We start from the raw sequence: 27,820 nt of genomic DNA on the forward strand, positions 1-27,820 counted from the left end.
TTGAGCAGAACAGTGAAAGCATCATTGCTTCCTTTAATGACACTAAAATAAATTGCATTTTCTTTCGGTCTGTATACCTGGGTATTCATGTGGGAAATGGTGAATATTACGATTTCTTTACAAATCATGTTTTTAATTAGTAACTCAATTAAAAAGTACTTCAGCTTTACAATCAAACGACGCCAAAAAAACCAGCAGTATTTTCTTGCTCGACTAAAATTTACCATTCCTTTCAAATCCAATATAATTTCAAAGATGTATCATCCCTTCACTCGTGGAGTCGTTGTGTCTTTAGATAGTAAATCAATCAAGCGTACACTTTAAGAGTCCAGAATGGAAATTGCCAAAACCTCATGTTCCTACCATGGTAGCCTCCACCATGGTAGGCATTTCCTCTGGGCTTGATAGGAAAACAGTCCTGTGAAGCACCAAAATTGAAAATTATCCCGGAAGGGAAGAACAGGCGTAAGTTATAAACTACTACACCAAAAGCCAATTTACAGAAAGTAACTGTAAAAGCAAAACATCAAAATTAGTGACGGTGGAAATACGAGAAAAGTATTAAAAAAAATATTCCAGATAAAGCAAGGGAAACCTAGACAAAAAAAGAAAACTGTTGAACACGTTCGCGATCGACCGGATGCTACACTGGCCACAAGTAATACAACATAAAAGAACGAGCTTCACACCCACATTACTATTGCTCAGGTTTAAAAACTAGATGAGAAAGTGAAATGGTCAATTTTGATAAAAAAATCAAAAAGAAAATGTAACGGGAGAAAAATTAAAGGAGAAAAGCTTGTCAATAACATAAAAAGCATGATTAGTACAAAATAGTTGGTCTATGAAAACGAAGTTTGGAGCGTCAAAAGAGAAAACAAAACCTAGTTCAACCCTACAACCCCGCCTTCCCTACACTTGTCTCATTTCTAGTTTCTTTTTTTCTGTTCGAGTAGCCGATGAAAAGCTTTCCTGATATCAAGCGCATTCCCAGACCTGAAACATAAATATTAAATTTAGAAAGAGTTCGCTCATGAGTGTTAAAGTATCCATATATGTATAAATGCAAAACATACATATAGTGTACAATCAAGTGACCTTACCATCACACTGAAGCTACAGCGCCTTGTGCATTACTATTATCCTTGTTTACATCAGAAGCGCCCTTGCTCAATTTTAATCCAAACCTAAATCAAATCAAATTCATGTACTTTGGTACTCTCGTGTGTAAATAAGGAATTCCAGAAGCTTTAGTTAAAGCTAAATGCTGCTATGAACAAAGAAGAAAAGCTTACTGTTTACCTTGCAGCCCTAGCTTCTCTTTTCTCTACTTCACCAGAATCACATTTGATGCTCATTCCAAACCTTTCTGAACGAGCTTTCTTCTTTGCCTCTTCATCAAGAACAGAATTTGCTGGAAGTCCAAACCTATCAAGATCAAATCATATCATGCAATGCACCAGACACATTTTAAGTAATAAGTTTATACACTACAGCATGGGAAATTATGAAAAAAATAAGCCGAAGTGATGAATATCATAAAATTGAACAAGTAAAGAACCTTTCAGCCCTGGCCTTTCTCTTCTTATCCTCTTCTGTACCAGATGAGATGATCCCTGTGGTATCAGATGAAATTCCACCGAATCTGTAGACAGAAGGAAAGAAACTCACTTATGAGCAATGTTCAGAAGAAAAAAGCCACGGAAGTGATAATTGTTCATCTTTGAAGTGTAAGACCAAGTACAAATTAATTGTGGAAGGAAAAAAAAATTTTAATGTAAATTCACTGATTACAAAACATGACTAATCATAATGATGATATACATTAAATCACGAGTACTTGTAATGCATCTCCATTCCAGTCTATTGCCTGATTTTTAAATCAAATAAGAGGCAACCAGCACAGTTACTGTGTGGAAGTGGGGCATTGAAGTAAATACACTTTATGCTTGGAAACTTGTAAAATTGTGATGTATAAAAATCTACCATTTCACATAAGGGAATAAACTGCTTTTGATGAACTTTCCATTAACACTCTAGATGCAGGCAATTCTTTAAAAAATTAGACAAAAGGTAATTAAAGCCACTCCATTGCACAAAGCATCTCTTGCAGTTTTTCCATTAGTTTAATGCATAGTTTGCAGACTTGGACTCGGAGAGTACTTGGCAAGCCCAAAATTTTCAACTCGAAAAAAACTCAGCAAAAGCTTAGCAACTTCGAAAGAAATAAATATTAAAATCTCTTAAAGAAACATATTCGTTTTGTAAAATTCAATTAGATAGTATTAAATTAAACATTTGACATCTTGATAGAGAGAATGTATGGTTTCAAAGAAAAAAAAGAAATGTGAAAAACACATTTTAACCTGTGTTTTACCTGCATTGACATTTTAACCCATGGTTTTTGTTGGGATAAGGTGACTCAGCCTTACCATGATTTATTGTTTTATTTGTGCTTTCATTGAAAGTTGCTAAATAAAACTGGATTCTTCCACAAGAAAAGACTTGGAGTAGAAAAACAAAAAGCTTCTGGTTTTTTGGTGATTTATGCTTTGTTTTTTATGCAAGGGTTGTGCATAAGGAAGTTTATAAAATAAATTATAGATGCATTGAATGTAGATACTTTGGAAACTGTTTCCTCTTGTATTAAAACTCTATAAGTACAAGGCATTGTTGTAGAGAATTAAGAGAGTGAAAGCATTGTTTGCAGAGCGTTGTTATGCTGCCGAAATTGTTCTGGATTTGATATCACAACTGAATACTCTTGGAGAGTTGTGGCTCTGTAGATTGTATTGTAACTGTTGTTGCTGATAATACAGTTGAGTCTGGCTTTGAAGTGTTGGGTTTTTTTCCGAGAAGGGTTTCCCATATATATCTTGTGCTCTGTGTTTATGTATTTATTTAGTTTGCAATAGTTTAAGGTTTTGTGAAATAAATTTCAGCATCATCTCTCCGGTTAGAGTTAGCATTCGGAAGCATTTCCACACTTAAGCTTCCTTTCAATTGGTATCAGAGTCTGGCCAGCTTTGTTATTGCTGTTGGGTAGACAGGTTTTTTGTTCTGATCTAGTTTCAGTGGGAGTTTTGCAGAGGCTTTTTCATAATCTTATTGCAGGTTAGATATGGCAAGCACATCCAGTAGAGTAGAGATGGATAAGTTCAATGGCAGCAATTTTGAGTTGTTGAAACTTAAAATGGAGGACATGCTTGTAGATAGAGATCTATGGGATGTGGTTTCTTCAACGAAACCTCACACTACATCGCAAGAAGACTGGGATAAGGTGAATCAAAAAGCCAAGGGTTTGATAAGACTCTGTTTGGCTGATTCTGTACTCCTGAATGTTCATGAAGAGAAGACTGCAGCTAGCCTTTGGAAAAAGCTTGGTGATATTTATCAAGGAAAATCCTTGGTAAATAAGTTATTTCTAAGAAAGAAGTTGTATTCTTTGAGAATGGACAAAGGAGGTTCTATTGCTGATCACTTGAATGCATTTAATATGTTGATTGCTCAGCTGAATTATGTTGGTGATAAGATTGATGATCAAGATAAATGCATGCTCATGTTATGTTCTTTGCCAGAGTCATGGGATTACCTTGTTATGGCTATTGGAAGCACAACAACCACTTTCAAATTGGAGGATGTGGTTGGTTCACTATTATCTGAAGAGATGCAAAGAAAGTCTTCTGAGATGGCTAAGAAGGCACTTGTTGCTCATGGTAGAACAACAGAGAAAGGCAAGAAAAAGGACAAGAAGGGAAAATCCAAGTCTCTTGGGAGATCTATGTCTTCTGGTAAAAAATCCAAGGCAAAATGTTGGAACTATGGCAAACCTGGTCATCTTCGAAGAGACTGCAAAGAGGAGAAGAAAAAGCAAGGCAAAAAGGATTTTTCTAATTCTAATACTGATAAATCTTCTCAAGATGATGTAGATGCTTTTGTTACAGCCTTGGCAACACATACATAAGAAGATGTTTGGTTGATAGATTCACGTGGTGCTTTCCACATGACATCTCACAGAGATTGGTTCTCAAAGTATGAAGAGTTTGATGGTGGAAAGGTATATCTGGATGATAACTCTCACCTGAATATTGTTGGTTGTGGTAGAGTGAAGGGGATTGATGGTGTACTGCACATCTATGGTTTAGCAAGAAACCTACTTTCAGTCAGCAACCTTGGTGATGTGGGTGTGCAGATTGTTTTCTCAAGTGATGGATGCGAGATGACAAGAGGTTTTATGGTGCTTGGTAAGGGTGTTAGGATGGGCACCTTGTATAGGCTGGATAAATACATGATTCAGCGCAATAGTGCTTCTGTAAATTACAAGAAAGGGGCTTTTAGATTCTTCATTGTCACTAGCAGATCAAGAAAAGAAGAAGACCATTGTTTCTACATCTGATGGTCATGCTTTTTGGGTACCTAAGGGTGCTAATACTTTGGAGATAAAGCTCCCTCCTGAGAAGACAATGTTATGGCACCAAAGACTTGGTCACATTGGTGAGATGGGTTTGAAAGCCTTGAAAAATTAGAGCCTCGTTGAAGACTTTGATGATTGTAATATGGAGTTTGACTTCTACGAACATTGTACTTATGGCAAACAACATCGTGTTTCCTTTTATTCCAGTTCTCATAAGTCTTATGGGGTTTCGGATTATATTCATTCAAATGTGTTTGGTCCAGTTAATGTTCCTTCAATATCTAGATCTTTGTATTTTGTCTCATTCATAGATGATTATAGTAGGACATTTGTGTATTTCCTCATAAGTTTTTAGTACGTTCAAGGAATTTAAATCCTTGGTTGAAAATCAAATTGGTAGAAAAATTAAGTGTTTGAGGACTAATAATTGTGGTGAGTTTTGTTCAACGGAATTTGACAGGTTCTATAAGGATCATAGAATTGAGAGACATAAGATAACTCCATACACACCACAGCAAAATGGAGTTGCAGAGAGGATGAATAGAACATTGATGGAGAGGGCTAGGAGCATGTTGAATGGTGCTAGTCTTAAACAAAAATTTTGGGCTAAAGCAGTAGCCACTGCATGTTATTTAATTAACAGGTGTCCTACTTCATCACTTGTTGAGAAGACACCCATAGAAGCATGGTCTAATAAGAAGCCCTCTTTGAGACATATCTAAGTCTTTGGTTGTGAGGCATATGCTCATGTGCCAAGTGTAAAAAGATCAAAGTTGGAGAACAAGGCAATTAAGTGTATCTTCATTGGCTATGGCATCGGTGTGAAAGGTTACAAGCTTTGGGATCCAATTGCAAAGAAGGTGCTCTACAATAGAAGTGCTATATTTCGTGATCTGAAACCTTCCACAGTTCTTTTGCAGCCAAAGAAAGAAGAGAAGCAGAAAAAGGAAGTAGTTCATTTTCCTACTACCTCTAAGGGAGAAGAACTATGAGCTCCTAATAAACCTAAGAAGTGTTACATTTCGTGATCTGAAACCTTCCACAGTTCTTTTGCAGCCAAAGAAAGAAGAGAAGCAAAAAAAGGAAGTAGTTCATTTTCCTACTACCTCTAAGGGAGAAGAACTGTGAGCTCCTAATAAACCTAAGAATGAGGAGAGCTTAAGCAGCTCTGAAAGTTTTGAAGAAGAGCAACAACCTGAACCTCAAACTTTGAGGAGGTCTACTCGTGATAGACAACGACCTGATAGATTTGGTTATTCACCTGAGAGGTTTGGATATTCTTTGTTAGATTCTAGTTGTATATTTGCTTTGATTTCTAGCACTGATGAGCCTAGGATTGTTAGAGAGGCTAAGTGAGTGAATGATACAAATTCCTGGATGGAAGTCATGAATGAAGAGATGGTAGCATTGAAGAAGAATGCTACATGGGATTTGGTACCTTTGCTTAAAGGACGAAAACCTGTTGGATGTAAATGGGTGTTCAAGAAGAAAGTGGGTCCGGATGGTAGTGTTGAGAAGTATAAGGCCGAGTTGGTTGCGAAGGGCTATTCACAGATGGAGGGAATTTATTACAATGAAATATTCTCTCCTGTAGCAAAGCTGACATCCATTCGATTATTGTTATCAGTTGCAGCAGCTTATGATTTTGAAGTTGAGCAAATGGATGTGAAGACAGCATTTCTTCATGGTGATTTAAAGGAGGAAATTTATATGTCACAATCAAAGCATGTTGTTCAAAAAGGTAAAGAAAATCTTGTTTGTAAGTTGAAGAAATCTCTATATGGTTTGGAACAGTTTCCTAGAATGTGGTATCAAAAGTTTGACGCCTATGTGTTGTCCTTAGGATTTCTGAGATCTAAATCTGACCATTGTGTGTATTATAAATCTGAAAATGGTCACATTCTTATCATAGCCCTGTATGTGGATGATATGTTATTTATTGGGAACGGTAAAAGAATGATTTCAGATCTGAAGTCTTAGTTAGCAGCACAGTTTGAGATGAAAGATCTAGGTGCAGCTAGATATATTCTTGGCATTGAGATCATTAGAGATAGAGCTAGCAGAAAGCTTTGGATGAGCCAGAGGAAGTATGTTAACTCTGTGTTGGAGAAATTCAGCATGACAGCTTGCAAGCAGTTAGTTGTTCCAATGTTACATGGAACAAAGCTATCTAAGGAGGATTGTCCAAAATCGCCTACAGAGATGGAGGACATGTCTCAAGTACCTTATGTGTGTTGTCGGTAGCTTGATGTATGCTATGGTCTGTACACGATTGGACATTGCCCAAGCAATGGGAGTCCTTAGTCGATATATGGCTAATCCTGCAAGGGCGCATTGGGATGCAGTTAAGAGAGTGTTCAAATATTTGAGAGGCACATCTAAGTATTGCTTGTGTTTTCAAGGTAACTCTTTTGTATCTCATCGCTCTATTTGCATTCGTGGATATGTGGATTCAGATTGGGCAGGTGACATTGATAGCAGAAGATCCACCAGTGGATACGTTTTTATGATGTTTGGTGGTGCAATTAGTTGGATGAGTAAGCAGCAGGCTGTAGTTGCTTTGTCCACTACGGAAGCAGAGTACATGGCAGCTACTCATGCTTCTAAAGAGGCCATTTGGCTTAAGAGATTGTGTTCTGATATTGGTTTTGATGCAGGACAAATTACTATCTATTGTGACAGCCAAAGTGCTATCTGTTTAGCAAAGAATGCTACTTTCCATCCTAGAACAAAGCATATTGATGTACAGTACCATTTTGTTTGTGATATGGTGGAAGATGGAAAGGTGAAGTTAGAAAAGGTTGCAACTTTGGAGAATGTTGCAGATGCATTGACAAAGCCAGTGAACACTAAGAAGTTCAAATGGTGTGTTGATTCTATAGGCCTTGGGGCCTGTGCTGTGATACAGTAACTCCTATAAGGTCTTCGCCAAGTGGGAGATTGTTGGGATAAGATGACTCAGCCTTACCATGATTTTTTGTTTTATTTGTGCTTTCATTGAAAGTTGCTAAATAAAATTGGATTCTTCCACAAGAAAAGACTTTTGGAGTAGAAAAATAGAAAGCTTCTGTTTTTTGGTGATTTATTCTATCTATATACTTTGTTTTTTATGCAAGGGTTGTGCATAAGGAAGTTTCTAAAATAAATTATAGATGCGTTGAATGTAGACGCTTTAGAAACTGTTTCCTCTTGTATGAAAACTCTATAAGTACAAGGCATTGTTGTAGAGAATTAAGAGAGAGAGCATTGTTTGAAGAGTGTTGTTATGCTGCCGAAATTGTTTTGGATTTGATATCACAGCTGAATACTCTTGGAAAGTTGTGGCTCTGTAGATTGTATTGTAACAATTGTTGTTGATAATACAATTGAGTCTGGCTTTGGAGTGGTGGGTTTTTACCCGAGAAGGGTTTCCCACGTATATCTTGTGTTCTGTGTTTATGAGTTGAATCTTTCTGTATGTATTTATTTAGTTTGCAATAGTTTAAGGTTTTGTAAGATAAATTTCAGCATCATCTCTCCGGTTAGATTTACCATTCGGAAGCGTTTCCACACTTAGGCTTCCTTTCAGTTTTTTGTATGTATAAAACATGAGAGTTAAACTAAGTATTTGCCCGCCAAAAAGAAAAATAGTGTACTCGGCAATTTGGGGAGTAGAGAGTCTGTAAACTGGTTTAATGTATCCATAAGGGAATCAAATACATCTCCAAGCATCATACACAATGTACAATCCAACAAAAAAAGAAACTAGTGAAGGGTTCCATAAAAAGAGTTATTTTCCCACCACTAAATCTTTTAAATAAAATACATCCATTATAATTAACTATGTTTAATATGCTATAGGAGAGCAAATTCCATATTATTTTTCTTTGTTATCATTAGACAAGAAACATGCCTATCTCCTTGGATATGAACTATGTTTATTTTTATAAATAAAAAAGTTTGACTACAATGATGAAAGCCATCATAAATGCAAATAAGCAAGATCCTAGAAATTTTCTTCAAGAAACTACACAAAATAATTAAGAAAGATGGAACAAAACAGCCACCCCGTTATGTCTTATTGCCTTTGCATTGAGTCACAAATATTAAGTGTGTTCAGCTCCTTTTTGTAAGGGCAAAGATTGCTCCCTATAAATATGTTGATGTCAACCAAGGATACAAGGAAGCACCATGTAGGCTTTTCAATTTTCACCTAAGTCACAAGGTTCGAGTTTGACAACTATTAAGTTCGGATGAAATTCAAAAAGACAAATGTATATATTATTTATTATTAAATGTTTATGGATTTCCTACAAAGAACTTAAACATTAGAGAACTCAAAATTAAAAAATAATAGGAATAATAAATAAATATATTGGAGATTTATATTTTCCTAATAACAAATAAATATAATATACATGATAAATATAAATGTCTTCCTTAAAAAAATATATAAAAATAACATATATTATAATGAAGTTATAATGTGTTGAAAGTTATAATAATACTTTACTACAAAAAAAGACCTAAAATGAAAATACTCGAAACCTAAAACATAAAACAAAAATCATTATAAACTTATAGTGGAAATGGCCGTCAAGAGCTTGTAACCTAAAACATAAAATGAAAATCATTACTAACTTACTGTGGAAATGGCCGTCGCGAGCTAGGCAACACTGTGTGCATGGACGATAAGGCTGAGTAAAATGCTTTGACCCTTCAAATGATGACGTGAACGGCAAGCAACAGGGTACATCAGATGCTTAAACTTAGAAGCAACACCAAATGCTTCAGTCTCAGATATGATCAGATGGATGCATCTTCTAAGTCATGCCAATTTTTTTGCCCTAACCGTCTTTTAGTCTCATACACGATCAGATTGATGCATTATTTCGCAAACAAAGGGCATTACCCTACAAAGCACGGGGATAAAATGCCTTTCTACAAGACGACAACAAAAGTGCTGCCAAATGAATTTTTGACAAACTTAATCGTTTATGGGTTTGCTGGATTTCGAATTTGATGCCAAAAATTCGGCGAACCCCGTGACTTACGTTTTCACTAATCCTGATGCAATTTGGATTGAGTTCATAGATTTTGTATGTATCAACAATTATAGTATTGATGCACTTTGTTACAAATATAAGGTCGATGCTCACAATTGATGTTATTTTTATTGCAAGTTTTATATTAATAATAAATAAGAAATTATTTTATAATTCTTAACTCTCAAATTTTCTCCTAATAGGATGCTAGTTCATTTGCATCTAAAGAGGAATTGGAGCACATAATCCCCTATCCAATTAGTGAAACACAACAAACTACACTATACAGAGGCAGAGGATTCAGTCTATGTATATTCAAACTTGTGTCTCCTTTCATACAAAGAGAGTGGTTACAAGGAATGGGACACAAGGAATTGGAGTATTAAATGAAGACATATTTACTTGGATACTTCCTTCTCATGCTTTTGTTCCCAGTGTTGAAGATGAGCCAGTGAGCAAGCATGAGACAGTCAATTGCACTACTTGTAATTCTTTTACAAGCCATTGTCATTTTTCTAACTCCCCAATGTCACTTGTTTTCTTGGATCGGATCTGATCTTCATGTGGACTGAAAACTATCGTGTTCTTTACTTGGAGTTTCCCTTTTCACATCATGCTTTGGATTGAGCTTTTGGTTGTTAAGAAAGGGGCAGGCTGAAATCTGGGGTCGGAGGGGATTAGGAATCCCAAGAATGCAACACATTCTGCTCCTTGGATTTTTCATGACACTCACTTTGTCTAGTTGGCTTCAAACTTATCATGCCTTGTTAATCTGCTAATCTTCTGATAGGGGACATTCGATTTCCTTTGAACCATAATCTTAAATTAGGCCCCGAATTGTTTATGTTTGAGGGGCAGAATTTCCATAGCAGTTCAGATTAAGAATCCCAAGTGGAAGGCAGATTCCACTCTCTCCTTGGAATAATTTGGCAAATTACCCTCTAAAATCATCATTTTGCATTTTTCCTTCACTTTTCTCATCAATTTGCATTGAAACTCATTATTAATAGGGGCGGAATTTTGGGGTTTATTAGAATTGTTATTCCCAAGATATGGTTGGATTCTGACCTAGTGTTGGGATAAACATTTGCAAGATTACTCCTCGATTCTTTAAGTCAATTTGCTTAGCTCAAAGGGAAAAAGGATTATATATAAAATATAACATTTAAGTTATATTTTATATAAACTGTTTTGAGATAGGTTTCAGCTCCATAGAAGTTATAACAAAAAGATTTTAGATAGGTTTCAAATTCATAGGAGTTATATTCTAGATTTACCTAAATTTTAGGATTTAGTACGCCTTCAATAGTATTACCTCCACAACCTTTCCTAACATTCTATAGATCATATTGAAGCTTGAACAAGGATTTTCAAAAGGTTCTAACTTATTTCACCACAAATCCCTTGATTTCAACTCCATATCCTTGACTAGCTTATAGTCCAACTCTCACTCATGTCCCTGGACAGACTTGACTACCCAACAAGCCAAAGATGCCCAAGCTCACACCTCTTCGGTTTGGAGAGTTGAAGATTGCCACCAAGGCCACTTAAAACCACCTAAGAACAATATTACAGTACTCTGTGAGTCTTCACAAGACCCTACTAGTCTAGGGCCGAGTCAAAGCTCCAAAGATTTTTGGTCTCTAAACTTTGACTTAACTGAGTCCTTTAGAGATCTACCTGACTCTACAAGTCCCACAGGCAAGACTCTACCACGAGCAACAAAGCCAAAAAAGTGAAGAATAAACATTTAAAATTGTTTTTAATGATTTTTTGGCTTATTTATTTCTGATTTGCTTGCCTCTAAATTAGTCAATTCTTGGAATATGGTAACTGTTGACATTTTTTGCCACCCTCTAGCCCATTACTAGATAAACCGAGAGACACCTTCCTTTCATGGGCTAAGTTATGCTTAATGATGCAAGAGCATCTTGGGTTGCATTGCTTTCTTGCTCGGTATATGTGAGCCCTGTTATACTTGTGAACATGCTCCGTGACTTCGTTGTTGATTGGTTCGGTGGAGGTGATTTTGCCTTTGTTCACCGAGTGGCTCGGGTTCTTCTTTCGCCAAGTGTTTATGTTTTGTATTCACTGAGTGCCTTAGTGACATTTGTTGTTGTTGTCCAATGATGTCTTTCACCGAGTTGTTTGCTTGGTCCTCATTTGTGAGTCGACTTGTGTATTTAATTCGAGGTTGTAATTTAATGTATTGGACCGATCATTGGGATGCATGTAGACCGTTATTTGGTCGACTTTCTCCATATGATGATTTGGAATCTTTTGTAAGCCGTTTTGGCAAGTATAAATATAAGATCTTGGTATAGGTTTAGAAAGCAAGTTTAGTAAAAACAAGAGTTGGGAGTTAGAATTTGAAAAGGAGATCATAGATCTTTCATGTTGGAGGTTATTTTGATGTGTATTAGAATCATTGTATTGGTCATAACTCGGAAGGCCTCACAACTGGACATGTATGATGAAACTTGATGAATTAATGAAAGATTGTTGGTTCTCTCTCCTTTCTGGCATTGTCTCTTTGTGAAAAGTTTTCGTTGTGTTAACTCTGCAAGGTTGGTTGATCACTAGGTGTGCCTTTGGCCTTAGTTATCTTCTCCCTTTTTGCGTTAGGTGGTATCAGAGCAAGATTTCATCCTTGTGGACATTGGATCATGTAAAACCCTAAGTGGATTTGGTTATAGAGTGGTAGATCTAAGATTTAACCTACAACTTGCAGAGGGTTACGATCTTGCAAGAATATGTTATCAAAATGGTTTGTGGTAGAGAAAATGTTGATAATGCCATTATGGATATGTTGAGACAAATTGCAGCCAGATTAGATATTCTTGAGACAACCCAATGGAGAAGAGTGCACTTGATGATGGTAGTGATGATGGAGCACCTGGAACATCAAACCCTAACCCTGAATCTAAGGTGGAATCTAATGAGGAAAGATTGTTAAGAGTTTTGTCTATGGCACATTCTAAGTCTATTGTTGAGGTTACTAGGTATAACGGAAGGAGGTTACTAGGTATAACGGAAGATCAGACACCAACACTCTATTGGATTGGATCTCTAAGATGGAGAAGTTCTTTGAATTTGAGGCCACTCCTGATAATAGGAAGGTGAAGATAGCAATCACCAAATCGAAGGGTCATGCTTCACTTTGGTGGGAACATTTGCAAATTGATAGACAAAGAACGGGCAAAGAAAAGATCAGGACATGGTTGAAGATGGTGAATAAATTGAATAAGTCCCTCCCTGCTGATTACTAAGTCACTTTGTTGAGGAAAATGCAAAATTTGAGACAAAGGATATGAGTGTGAAAGAGTACACTGGGGAACTCTACAGATTGGACATTAGATCTGGACATGTTGATGATGAGGTAGAGAGAGTGGCTAAGTATTTGAATATTTTGAGAACTGCAATTCAAGAAGAGATCAATTTTGTGAAGTTGGATAGTGTGGAAGAAGCATATTATGCCTTAAAAGTTGAGGAGATCTTGACAAAGAAGCGTGAACAAAGGCAAAGAGGTAGAGAAGGAAGATTTCAAAGAGGGAGATGCAGATATTATGGAGAAAAAGTCAGATATAACAATATTGTGCAAGATAAAAGCAAAACCGAGTGGAAAGCTCATGAGAAAGGTAAGACCAAGTGGAAAGGTGGTAGTTCTTACCAAGGAAGCGGTAGTTCTTACACAGGTAGTTATGGAAGAGGAGGATTTCGTGAAACCTATTTCAAATGTGGTGACTACCTTCAAATGTAATAAAACCGATAGTAGTAACATAAATGCTTTGATCCATGGAGAATCTATGAGTCCACCGAATGGACCTAAAAAAGGGGAAAATTTGATGGTGAGGAGAACTTTGTGTAATGAGAGAACTAATGAAGAATCCCTTTTGAGGCAAAGTCTTTTCAAGACCAGATGCAAGATAGCAAGAAAATGTTGTACGGTCATCATTGACAGTGGCAGTTCAAAAAACTCGGCATCATAAGAGTTGGTTAATAAGTTGCAATTGTAGAGGATGAAACACCCTAAACCTTATCAAATTGCTTGGATCAAGGATAAGCATAAGTTGTTGGTAAGTGAACAATGCCTTGTGAAATTCAAGATTGGGAATTAGTACGATGAAGTTTTGTGTGATATTATGCCTATGGATTGTTGTTATATACTTTTGGGTAGACCCGAAAAGTATGATAGACAAGCATTGCATGATGGTAGATTAAATCAATATACTATTTGGACAAATGGAAAAAGACAAGTCTTGTTACCTTTGATAGAGACATTTGATGAAAACCATTGTACAACAGTACGGGTTTGCATGGTTAATGGAAATCAATTTGTGAAGGATATGAGGAAAGAAAAGGTTTGTTTTGTTGTCATTCTTTATGCACCGAGTAATGCTTTTGTGAATCGAGTTTCAGCAGAAATTGAAAAGTTGCTCACCAAGTATCAAGAGATTATTTCAGAGAATGTACCTAAAAGTTTGCCACCAGTAAGGGTATAAGTCATTGTATAGCTTTGATTCCTACAACTAGTTTGCCGAATAAAGCACACTACAGATTGACACCTACTGAGAATGATGAACTTAACAAGCAAGTGCATGAATTGTTGAAGAAAGGTTTGATCAGAGAAAGTTTGAGCCCATGCGATGTACCTATTGTATTGACACCTAAGAAGAATGGTGAGTGGAGAATGTGTACTGATTCCAGAGCTATTAACAAGATGACAGTGAAATATAGGTTTCCTATGCCGAGGATGGATGATATAATGGATTGTTTGAGTGGAGCAAGATATTTCACTAAGATTGACTTTAAGAGTAGTTATGATCAAATCAGAATCAAAGAAGGTGATGAATGGAAGATTGCTTTCAAAACAAAAGGAGGTTTGTATGAATGGTTGGTTATGCCTTTTGGTTTGACTAATGCACCGAGCACTTTCATGAGGTTGATGAATGTAGTCTTGAAATTCTTAGGTAAGTTTGTGATTGTCTATTTGGATAATAATCTTATATTTAGTAAGACTAAGGAAGAGCATCTTGAGCATATTAGGCAAGTGTTACAGAGATTGAAAAAGTGTTCATTCATGAAGGAGGAAATTGTGCATTTGGGATTTGTAATTTCAGCTGATGGTTTGAGGATGGATCCTGAGAAGGTTAAAGCAATTATTAAATGGCCTACACCTGAGAATGTGAGTGACATAAGATCATTTCATGGTTTAGCTAGTTTCTACAAAAAGTCCACTAAGAATTTCAATTCGGTTTGTAATGCTATGACTGAGACAATGAGAGTGAATAAAAAGGATTTCAAATGGACACATGGAGCTGATAAGAGTTTAGCTAGTTTCTACAGAAAGTTCATTTTGAATTTCAGTTCAATTTGTAATGCTATGACTGAGACAATGAGAGGGAATAAAAAGGATTTCAAGTGGACACATGGCGCTGATAAGAGTTTTGAGACTTTGAAACAAAAAGTTGTTGAATTACCTGTGTTGGCTTTGCCTTGTTTTAATAAAGTATTTCAAGTTGAATGTGATGCAAGCGGTAGTGCAATTGGAGTTGTGTTGAGTTAGGATGACTAACCTGTTGCTTTTTTTAGTGAGAAATTGAATAAAGCTAAAAAAAAATGTATTTTGTGTATGATCAAGAGTTTTATGCTATTGTTCAAGCTTTGAAGAAGTGGAAACATTATTTGATTCCTAAGGAGTTTGCGTTGTATACTTATCATAAGGCTTTACAGTATTTGGGAAGTCATCATAAGTTGAAACAGAGACATATGAAGTGGGTTGAGTATTTGCAGAATTTCACATTTGTGATCAAACTTAAGAGTGGAGTGTCTAACTAAGTTGCAAATACATTGAGTAGAAGAAGATCTTTGTTAACCAAGATGAAAGTTTAAGTTCCCGGCTTTGATGAGATGAAGGATTTCTACAAGACTAGCACTGATTTTTCTAACGCGTGGAGAAAGTGCAAAGCAACCAAGTATGAAGATTATTTCATTCAAGAAGGAATGTTGTTCAAAGGTATTCGGTTGTGTATACCAAGAGATCTATGAGAGTTAATTTGGTTGAGGAGAAACATAGTGGTGGATTAGCTGGAAACTTTGGTATTGATAAGACATTGAGTTTGCTTAAAGGTAAGTATTATTGGTCTCACTTGTATAAGAATGTTCAGAAGTTTTTAAGGAGTTGTGGTGTTTGTCAAGTTGTAAAAAGAATAAGTCATAATACTGAATTGTATACACCTATTTCAATACCTGAGAAACTTTGGAGCAATATCAGTATGAATTTTCTTCTTGGCTTACCAAGGACTGCAAGAGGACATGATTCTATATTCGTTGCCGTTGATAGATTTTCTAAAATGGCACATTTCATACCATTTAAGAAGACATATGATGCAGTACATGTTGCTGAGTTTTTCTTCAAAGAGATTGTTAGATAGCATGGATTACTGAGGAGTATTGTATCTGACCGAGACAATAAGTTTGTTTGTTATTTCTGAAAGACTTTGTGGAGGAAGTCGGATACAGAGTTGAAGTTTAGTTCTACATTTCATCCACAGAATAACGGACAAATAGAAGTTGAGAATAGAAGCTTGGTTAATTTGTTGAGATGCTTAGTTGGGAATAAACCGAATAACTAGGATTTAGTATTGGCACAAGCAGAGTTTGTATATAATAATTATGTGAACAGGAGTACTGGAAAGAAACCTTTTGAGATTGTTACTGGAATGCAGCCTAAAGGTATCTCAGATTTGAGGGATATTGTTGGAAAATATAAGAGGTGTTGAAGGTGATGAATTTGCTGAATTCATCAAGTCTTTGCATGACAAAGTGAAAAATAGGTTGGAACAAAATGCAGATCAATCAAGAAGGCATGATTTTTGAAGTTGGTGATAAAGTGATGGTTCATTTGAAGAAGGGTAGATTTCCTGTTGGTACATATAGCAAGTTGAAAATGAAGAAATTTGGTCCTTGCAGAATCTTGAGGAAGTTTGACAATGGAAATGCTTATTAAGTTGAGTTACCTAAGGTCCTAATGACATGGATATATCTCCTATATTTAATGTTGCTGATTTGTACAAGTATCATGAATCTAATGATGAGTTGACAATACCAAGTGATTATCCTAAGAAGCAAACTGAAGAGATAGGACAGATTTTGGCTCAAAGAGTTGGTAAGAGTACAAAAGGAAATGATTACTTTGAGTATTTGGTAAAGTGGAAGGACATGCCAGTTGAAGATGCTACATGGATTTCTCAAACTGAGTTGGATTTAGCTTGGCTTGTGCATTCATGATTTAAGAGGATCATTTCTTTTCAACACCGGTTGTCTGATGCAGGAACATCCTGGGTTGCATTGCTATCCTACTTGTTAGATGTGTACTCAGTTATACTTGTGGAGTTGCTTAGTGACTTCGTTGTTGATTGGCTCGATGGAGGTGATTTTGCCTTCGTTCACCGAGTGGCTCGGGTTCTTCTTTTGCCGAGTGTTTTTGTTTTGTATTCACCAAGTGCCTCAGTGACATTTGTTGTTGTTGTTTGGTGATGTCTTTCACTGAGTTGTCTACTTGGTTCTCATTTGTGAGCCGACTTGTGTATTTAATTCAAGGTCATAATTTAATATATTGGATCGATCATTGGGATGAATGTAGACCGTTATTTAGTCAACCTTCTCCATATGATGATCTGGTATCTTTTGTAAGTCGTTTTGGCAAGTATTAATATAAGATCTTGGTCTAGGTTAAGAAAGTGAGTTGAGTAGAAACAAGAGCTAGGAGTTAGAATTGAAAAGGAGATCATACATCTTGCATGTTGGAGGTTATCTTGATGCGTATTTGAATCATTGTATTGGCCAACCCGGAAGGGCTCACAGTCGGGCATGTGTGATGAAATTTGATGAATTAATGAAAGATTGTCAGTACTCTCTCCTTCCTAGCATTATCTCTTTGTAAATTGATTTCGTTGTGTTAACTTTGCAAGGTTGGTTAATTGTTAGGCATGCCTTTGGCCTTAGTTATCTTCTCCCGCCTTGCGTCACTTAATGTCGGCACAGGAAGTGTACTGACTTTTCTTCTCAAGCAATTGAAAACATTGTGTGTTTTCATCATTAAGTAAAATGGCTTATCAAGGGAAGAATTTTGGCCCATCCCGACGACCAATGTTGATAACTCCTATCAACTAATATTTTATTTTTTCTTCACCATATGCTCTTGGTGGAAACATTGTGTTTTCAATGTTGTGGGCCATAAACACACATTTCCAAGGTTTTAAATGCCAACCATCTTTTCTAAGATCGATGGCTCATATTTTATTGCATGTTCGCAATGAAGCCTGAGGGAAGAGATTTTTTAGTGCATAGGCCAAAAATGTTGTGTTCTCGACTTTTATCAAGTTCACAAGTAAATTTGATGGAAGGAAATATTTGGTGCTAAGGTGTGCAAGTCGAAAATGTTGTTTTCAACTTTTCGAATGTTTGCAAGTAACCCTGAGGGAAGGAAATATTTGGTGCGAGCACAAAATGAAAATGTTGTGTGTTTTCGTGCTTGCGTTAAGAGACACGACCCAAGAGCAGAATATTTATTGTTGAACTCCATTTTTTGGGTTCTACACACAAAGCAAACACTTTTTCTTCCTTTGTTTCCACATGCAGAGGATATAGGCATATGATTTTCTTGATTGCAAGGGCACTTATTGCCCATTTCCTGCCATTCCATGACTAATTCAAGCAGAGAATCAGATTTTATCTGATATTTCTTGACTTGTAGTCCTGCAACTTAACCTTGGTGAGGTTTAAGTTCAAACTCAACTATTGTATTTTGAGTTATGCCTGATCTCTTTAAAAGGCAGTCTTCTACATATTCTATGAATTCTTCTCTGGTTTTTTGCAATAGCTTATGCCTTGCAATTGTAATATCCTTTTGCCTTGCATATATAAAAATTTCAATTTTACCTTTTCCCACATTCAATTGTATGTGCATATTATCGCCTTATGTTGAATGCTTCTTTTTATCTTCCTAGTTTATATGTTGTGTCAAATTTGTTCATGAATGCTACATTGTTAAAGTTATTTTTCCTTGTATCATTTCGATAGTTTTGACCCGTATGTGAGTCTTAGGGTGATTAAATAGAAATGAGATCTGTTTGTTTGGTCTTTTATTTATGTTATGTGTATTGTAGGCAGAAAGAGTAACCCAATTTCAATCTGGTGCAACACCTCTTTTCCCTTTCAGCATTTAAATTTCATGCAGTCCTCCTCACTTTTCCCTCAAAGCAGTAGTTAGATGCATCCTGATTGTAAGGAAGTCGGCCTTCTCTACAGATTCAACCTCAAAGAGCAAGTCCCACACTTGGAGGTTGTTTGCATATTAAACAAGGTTGCTTGAGGGTCATACCTCAAGCATGGGTGCAAACTTTTGTGTAGTAGTAACTATCTAAAATATTTTGCTTCCAAATTTTGGAATCTATTAGCTCCTGATGCATGACTATTGGGGTTCAATCAAAGCAAATGCTAACCTTGACCCAAAGTAGAGTTTAGCAGTAGATGGAAGCCTGGACATCATTTACAACAATTGCTGCAGGCAAGAAGCAAATAAAATATTTAAACCATTCTATGCTGAATGAATTTAGAGAGAACTATTATAATCAATGAAAAGGAAAGGTGTTTATACTGTCACTGAGAAGATTAGATGGATTCTTGTTCAATGATTTTCACCTTCATGATGGCATCATATAAAGATACAGGATCCTTCAAGATAAACGTCTTTGAGATAATCAGTTTTGTCCTCCAAAGAATGTTCTCTTAACGTTTGAGAGTATCTGGCTGGCTCATCTATTATGGAGATAATGAGGAAATCTACCTTGCAAGAAGAAACCATAGTGTACAGGTTAAAAAATGTTCAGGTTTTTTCGAGGACATGGTAGAATAACTTTAATTTCTACGAGTAGCTAAAAGAAACTTTATTAAATGAATTCAAATACAAAACTATAATCCTTAAGATTCTTGTTATCCCCTTGGCAGAAACCTAGAGGTAAATATTAGGAGGCTGCCAAAAAGAATCTCCAAAGAATCTGCAAATTGAAATATGACTACAAGCACAAGAACCAAAAAAAATTATCCTGATGAACAAAAGAGGGTTTATTACAGACTTAGGCAACCATGGTTCTGTATATCTTCCAAGGCTGTCAAGATGATCATAGACGGTCAAGAAGTTATCTTCAGAAACTCACATTTATACAAATGTGATCAATGTAAACTTGTGTATGTGTGCAAAATAGCTTCTATTTATCTCAATTATTGTTTCTTTGATATTAATTGACTAAATGGTACATTAAAATAGTTTTAAATCCTTAAAAATATCATAGATGCAGCGGAGTTTCTGCGAACTTAATTGCAGATAATCTCAGGTATGCAAAGATCTCTATCGTTGCTATAAAACTCAACAGGTTGGTTTGGAAAGGCAACTTCCAACCACGGCAAAATGATACCCTAAAGAGGATGTTGAGAATAAATTTCCACGTCCATGCATCAACTTTTTGAGTGCTGCAAAGCCTCCAAATTGCAGAGATATGGTCCAAAAACAGATAATTGTTACAATCAATCAATCTGATGTTTCTCCATTTAATCAAATAAAGGCTAGTTTTTGGCATTACTTGAGAAGAAAGTTCAATTTCCATCAGTTTTTTTAGCATAAAGAACTTGTATGAAGGTTTGTTGAAAATCTGAGATGATCAAGTGCAAAATTACTATTTGTCACAAACAGTGAACTTATCAAATGCTCATGTGAACTTGTCCAATTCCATAGCAAAGATTTCTATATCACAGCAATATCAAAAAATAACAATCCGTGCTCAGAAGTTATGATTTTCACTTTTCAACTCCCTGCCTCTTATTTTCTCTTATATGTTAGCTTGGAAAGTGGCTCTTCTTGGTGCTTCTAGAATCCTTGATGGTGTTTCTCACAGCTGCAGATATGTGATCATTGATTTTTAACTTTATTTGGAAAATCCACTGTCTTGCTACTTTCGATAACTCCAACCTCCCCTTTCAGATTGGATCGAAAAGCTTTCTGCCAATTTCCCTCCTTGTATTGCTAATCTGCCAACAGAACAATACAGGGGGAAAGACATGACCATTTTGTGCAACTACAAGATATTATTGGAAGACAATAGGACTCCAACATCTTATTAGACATTTTTAGGAGTCAATTTCAGGCATACTGCTGAGCTGATCCTTGCTAAGCTTTGCTTGAAGTTTTATCCATACTGGACGAACTATCTTCTTGGATGGGACATGTATGCCTACATTTCTGCTCCAGGCAATTCCTCAGAGGGTTTTACCACTAGAGACAATTTTTCCAAGAAGCTGGTCTCCTGGACCCCATTTTCTTCCAGTCATCTAGAGTTTAACCTTTTATTCCCATGGAATGTGTGGATGTTATGCTGCTTTTGAAGACTTTTTTTTGGCTAATCTAATCCAAATTTTGAATGTCAGCCAATGGTAAGCACTCATTGTTTCCTCCTGAAGCAAAGGATTTGCAAGCTAGTCACAATTGAGCAGAGTAGTCACAGATGTGTCATAGCTTAGGCTGTATAAATTCATGCACATGGTAATATTTAGACCTGACTAAATAGTAAATTGAATGGTGATTAGTGGTTATGAGATGTGTTTTCCCCCTCTTCCTGCATTTTTCCCTTGTTTAGGGTTTCTCCAGCTCAAAATCAGTGTTAGTCATTGACATTCAGCTTCTTGCTGCCCATTCATGTTTCCATTCTCTTTACTGTGATGCATTAATGCAAAAACTGTTTGAAGATTGTAGCTGCGATAGAAATCTCTATCTCTGATTTTATAAAATATAAATATATCTGTTATGATCATTATGGTCATATTCAGCTGAAAGAGACATTTGTGGCAATATTTAAAGATAGTGTAAAAAGACACGTGTCATACATCATGCAAAAAGGCATGTGTATGGAAATATGAAGTGTTGAATATCAATGAGTATGAGGGTCTTATTTTTGAGATACAAAGAAACCTTCGTGTGAGAGATGACGAGTCTTATGTGATTGCTTGGTATATTGTAATTCAGCAAAGTAATGCTTTGTAATTGAACTTTTTATATCAATAGAAATGATATTTTTATGGTGTAGCTGGGTTTCCCCTCTAGTTGGAGGGCTTTCCTAGGATAAATGTCACGAGTCTTTTGTGTATTGTTTTTCTCTTCCTTATTGCTGTTTATCTCTATTTCTGAGCAAAGACATTAACATGGTATAGGTTTAATAGCAACAATAAGGAAGTTTCTATGAAGTTCTAGCTTCAAGTAGACAATTTGTATGCGATGAAGATTGCTCTATTGGGAGAGCTCTCCATTTTTTAAGGTTGATGCATTTGATCATGCAAAACTGTTGAAGGACAATGATTTGATGATCAAGATCGCAATGGAGCAAAACCATTGCAGTAGTCTTAACAACATTAAGGCATAATAATTGTAGTCATCTCAAACAGAGGAAATTTGTGAAATTGTCCAAGATCAAGGGCTAGCAGGTCATTGGAGATTCAATGACACCTTCTGACTAGGTCTTTAGAATGTCAGCGAGCTCATGTTGATGAGCATGTGATGGTCCATCCTTGTGAGTATAGTCTTGTTATATTGCCTCTTATGGAGAAGTTGTCGGCTCATGGTAATTGTCGACTCTTGTTTCTTTTTCTGTTCGCATGCCTCTTCAGCTTCAATATGATACAGTGGAGTAGTAATCGATCACGACACCATGCTCATGTTGTCTCTATTACTAACTATTCTGGGTAGCACGAGATTAGGAATTGGAGAAGTGACAAGTGCGAAGTTTTATGTATGAAATTTCTTCTAGGAATGGACTTTTCTTCTGCAGTTTTGTTTTCCTAAGGACATCGATCTTGTAGGATAATTCTAGATGTAACCCCAGTCGAGAGTGAGTATAACATCGGACTCACTATTTCTATCATGGTATTTGTTCCAAGCGTTGAATAGCATCATTCTTGGAGGAAATTTGCAAGTTATCTTGAGTAAATACTCCTTGCACAAGATTCAAGAGCAATCATAAGCATTCACCCAGAAATTGAAGAGATCTTACTTCCTTTGTTGCAGGCTCTATGAGGAGTGTCTGGTGATTATCGTGAAACTATTTGAATTCATATATCATCACAAAGTTCTACAAGCATTTCAAGTTCTATCTCTATATTTATGTTGCATGTTCAAATAAACATTCAATTACTATTGTTGTCTTCTAAGTTTTTACGTTGATTGCTTTTCTCAAATACGATGGATTTGTCGACTTCTTTGAGTCATTGATTATGGTGGACAGAGATCAATTTCACTGTTCCATCTCCACACCAAATGCAAAGGTATCGAGCAATCATGGGCTTGAGTCTTTGCGTCAAACTTTGTCAGAAGACTATGATTGATCATCCGTCAATTTTCCTTATTAAATTCTTCAATATTTTTTTCGTGCTTCCTTACCAAAGTTGCTTTCTGTTATGCAATTAATTATTTATGATGTTTGGTTTCTTTATCACCTACTTCATGCCATTTTCCTTCTAACGTGGACTCTAGGTTTTTGTTGACATGGCATCGCTGGCGATGGAGTCGCTCTCTCTTTTATTAGTTTAAACTCTATTGTCTTGATTTGTTTTTGGGTGTTTTAATTTGTTGTTGGTTTACTTAGCCACATTGACTCATCCTATGTGAGTGTCAGGTTATTTCTTTCGAATATCAAGTTAGAGTACATTGTTCTTTCGGAGCTTTATTATGTGCAAAAAAATCTTGAATCACAGGAAGAAAAAGGCAGCCCATCCAAAGCATCGATCATCCTCCTCTCATCAAAAAGTTCTTTTTTATGTGATCTAACAGGCTTGAAATAGTTATAGCTACCTTCTTGGATTTTTTGGGATAAAGCAGAATATTTGGCCAAAGTATTGTCATGCAGGTCCAGAATCTTGGGCTTTATCTTGGAGCAAGAATGGTTTGATTTTTGAGTCAAGGAGCTTAACAAGCTTATATTGTCAAAGTTTGATGTTCTATGGAACACTAATCCTATGCCTGCTCATGTGTGATGCTTGAACTCAATGGAACTTCTTATGCACATTTTCCTACATAAACACAGTGCCCTTAGACGAGGAATCAATCAATAGAACCGTTCATATCGTTGCTTTGAAATCCAGCATGACGCGTAGTACTATTGCAAGTTTTAGGTATTGTCACTCTCAGATTGCTTCAAAAGTCATTTATACTATAGAAGAGCTTGAATTATTAGGAGTGGTAGAAGCTCACAAGCATCCCGATGTATCAAGACAGCAACAAAATCTTCATCTTTCAATTGAGATGGATCGTAATGTCAAAGCTGAGTTTGATTGGTACAAGGTAGAAATTCAAAGGCTTCAAAATTCTGTAGCTAATATTTAGACAATGTCTGTTAATTATGCATTCATTTTAAAGGAGCGAAAGTGTTTGAAGCTTGTGAAGAGACAATTTTGCGAAAACATGCTCCGAGATCCAAATTTTTAATTTGATGTAATTCGAGCATTCCATTATGCTCTTACAATTACATGAAAGCAAAATCATTGATTCAAGCTTCAATATTTGATCATATAAGTTTTACTGTATCAAACTTTTAAGCACTCTATAGTTTAAATTTGTTACCTTAATGGGAATAGAGTATAACTTTGATCTACATATTCTCCGCAAGATGCAAGGCAATGCAGACTACTCGAGGACACTACTTGTAGTCTTGGAATAAATTGATGTTGAGGTTTAATATCTTTTATTTTGGGTGTGTTTAATATGCTTGGTATCAAGAAGAGTTTGCTACTTACTCTGCCTTTATCCCTGGTATAGTTTTCGATAGTGATTCAAATTATTATGTGACTTGTATGTGATACATGAAAGGAACTATTGTTGATTAGTTTTTTTGTCAAGTTATGCTTAGTATGTGAATCAGATTGTGTGAATGATGCTTGATGAGATTTGTCATGGTATTATCCATCTAAAGTATTGTGTGCATGTAGAGTTACCCTATGTGTGTGTAGAGATTTATTGAAATAACGGAAAATAGGTTGGCATCAACATAGAGATTAGTAACGGGCTTAGGTGAGATATTGAATGTTGATGATTTGTTGAATGGACAACCATACATAAGAAGTTTCTTATAATGTTCAGTGTTGTCAGTTACGGTTGTATCATATGTCTCTAAACTTGACTTTGTGGTAACATCCTTATTGAGTAACACATTTTATTCATATGAATGTTGGGCTGCATTTCTTATGTATGTGTGTTTAGATCAGACTTCAAAGAGATAAGTATTATATGACTCTTGTGTCTAACTGGAAAGAGAGTATATCTTTTCTTTGATCTCTATGATAAGTGGATCGTATGAGTTGTTATAAATCTCTCTTGATTGCAAGGGTGCAATGGGATAGTGACAGATTTTGCAACTTGTTTGCAATCTTGATAATAAATTAGTGGCGCATCAGCTTCATTTAAAGAGGAAGATCGTGTTTAGAGAGAGACTATTCAACTTCAGAGGGAGGTTGCGTGACAAAGGGAGATGTCCAACCCTTTGCGAAGCTTGTGCAACAATAGAGCACTTGGAATCTCTTCTTTTTTTTTGTATAAAGTTGTCCCTACTAAGAGGGAGTCTTTGTTAAGAGAGAATCTCGGTGATTAATGCATTCTTCTCTAGGAGAAGTTTGAGGGGAAAGCCCTTGTTCGACCCTCTACAGGTAGGCATGGTGGAAATGCATTCTTCTCAAGGAGAAGTTTGAGGTGAAAGCTCTCGTTCCACCCTCTACAAGTAGGTATGGTGGACCACCCTCTGTGACTAGGCATGATGAAAATGCGTTCTCCTCGGGGAAAAGTTTGAGGTGAAAATCCTCATTCCACCCTTTGCAAGTAGGTATGGTGGGTCAGCCTCTGCAAGTAGGCATGATGAAAGTCGTGTGACTCCATAACTTCAATTTAATGTGCTTATGAAGCAACTATGGTGAATTATGTTATACTGAGATAGCCTATGTTATGCGATTTGAATTTATCATCTTTGGATCTCTTTCTTGCTAAGAGGGAGTGTTGAAGATTGTAGCTACGATAGAGATCTTTATCTCTGATTTTATATAATAGAAATATGTTTGGTATGATCTTATTGTCATCTTCAACTGAAAGAGACATTTGTGGCAATATTTTAAGATATGTTGTGTAAAAAGACATGTGTCATACGTCATGTGAAAAGGCATGTGTATGGAAATATTAAGTGTTGAATATTCAGAAATATTAAGTGTTGAATATTCGGAAATATGAAGGGTCTTATTTTTGAGATTCAAAGAAACCTTTGTGTGAGAGTTGAAGAGTCTTATGCAATCTATTTATGTGATTGCTTGGTATTTTGTAATTCAGAAAAGTGAAAGCTTTGTAATTTAACTTTTTATAGCAATAGAAGATATATTTTGCTGGTGAGACTGGGTTTTTCCCTGTAGTTGGAGGGTTTTCCCAAGATAAATGTCATGAATCTTTTGTGTATTGTTTTCTCTTCCTTATTGCTGTTTTTCTCTCTGGGAAAAAGCATTAACAAAAACTTGTATTTAACTGCAAACACAAGTGATAACACTAAAATCACTGTCTAAGAGTTGTGTGTGACAAGCCAAACATAAAAAAACCCTGAGCATCTCACTCTAAATATGAATGGCAGAATGGAAAAATACTCATTGCATTGATTTTTCCGCCCTCGCTAACCTACCCCTTCCCTTCCTGCTGCAACCCCCTCCATTCCACCACACAATCATAGTCAAATATCATTTTAGCACACGCTCTTACTTGCACTGACAATCATTTTAAATTCAAAGATTCATTAATAGTCCATAATTAAGGTTTATAAAGCTATATATTGGTGTCAAAGACAGTTTCTATGAATGGTTTTATCTTGCAAAGCAGTTGTGTGCACCACTTCTAGGTGTCTATGAAGGCAGCAAGTAAATTCAATTAATTTAATAATTAATCAGTAGTTAGAAATTGTTTTATTGGCTCTTCAATATAGATGCTTAATTCTGACTTAATCATTTCAGGGAATTTTTCATTAGAGGTCAGTTCTTTGAAAAATACGGGAGAAATGCAGCTACGTTGTGATCTTAAGACAAAAGGGGTACATCTTCGGTGTAGCCCAGGTTCTTAAATCTTAATAATATAATTCAAGATTGTCCACACCACGTTGAAGGCGTCCAATAATTACACTCAAAAGTTCACCAAAAAAATAAATACAGACAATTCATATCTAGTTAAATGAAATTCCTGATTTCAACTACATCTTATGTTAATTATAGTGCACGCTACAGAAAAATTTTCAAATTATAGCACACCTTGCAGCTCGCGCCTTCCGCTTCTCATCCTCGGACATTTGAAACGAAACCCCGAAGCGCTCTGCTCTCTTCTGCTTCTTTTTCAAATCGGAACCAAGCTCCGCACCGGGCGGGACCAAGGCTAAATCTTTAACGGTAGAAGAAACGTTAAGCTGCGCTTCCTCTTCTCCAGCCCTGGCCACACTATCCTGCACTGCAACACGTTGGACTTCCTCCGCCTCTTCTTGCAATTCCTGGGATTCGATCCCGGGCTTCTTCGAAGAATCGTCTGAGGGTTTACTTGGGGTTTCTAGATTGTTTTCGGCTGTAATAGAGGGTTTCGATCCTGCAACCTCCAGGGAACCCTGCATTTCCTGGACTGTTAATTTTTTCCAATGAGTGGTTCCCTTGACCGAACCTTCAGACGTTGCCATTGGCATAACCCAGGGCTCAGAATGTCAAAGCCTTAAAGAATGAAGCAAGTAAATACCCTGTCCAGAAGTGATATATAAAATCCCTGAAACCCTAACCAAAGCTGGAGAATATCTTCTCAAATGCCTCCAATGTAGTGTTAAGGCTCACATATCATGAGTAAGTTTGTCAGAACTATATCACATAGATGGGCAAATGAAAAAGAACATAAAAATAAGGAACCGACGGTATTTTATAATATATAAAATATAAAATAAAACGGCAAGATCACTACAGACTTCAGATATTATTTCCTTATGACGTGTTGAGATCGTCCGTGTATTCTAAGGCGTAGCTGCCCCCAAATGATTGTTTTGGAATAGTAGACTGATTGTCTAAACAGCATTCTAAGACGTATATCTTACCAAGGGGATCACTCCTCTTTGTTTCAAACTTTCTTTGTCCATATTCTCTAACCAAAATATTCTCAATTTTACAAATGGACTTTTCCCTCAAAATTCATACAAGGGAGTTAACAATGAAAAGACCTTTAAAAATAGTTAATGATTGATAAGTGGGACATATTTTCTACAAGTCAAATTGTGATATTGTTATCACAATTTAA

The 27,820-nt window shown here is 36.2% G+C and overlaps 1 protein-coding gene across 1 annotated transcript; it reads right to left on the bottom strand.

Annotated features, from left to right (window-relative positions):
- Window positions 1–27,423, bottom strand: LOC149532681 (uncharacterized). The gene is made up of 5 exons (XM_089807576.1): window positions 26,806–27,423; window positions 1,562–1,645; window positions 1,303–1,428; window positions 1,104–1,187; window positions 1–996 (listed from the first exon to the last, which is right to left on the bottom strand). The coding sequence occupies exons 1-4, from the start codon at window positions 27,222–27,224 to the stop codon at window positions 1,106–1,108; spliced, it is 711 nt and encodes a 236-aa protein (XP_089663702.1). The 5' UTR covers window positions 27,225–27,423; the 3' UTR covers window positions 1–996; window positions 1,104–1,105.
- Window positions 27,424–27,820: the final 397 nt, after the last annotated feature.

Source organism: Cupressus sempervirens, chromosome 10 (genome assembly GCF_028749045.1).
Source record: "Cupressus sempervirens isolate cs-2001-9-10 chromosome 10, ASM2874904v1, whole genome shotgun sequence".
Lineage (NCBI taxonomy): Eukaryota > Viridiplantae > Streptophyta > Pinopsida > Cupressales > Cupressaceae > Cupressus > Cupressus sempervirens.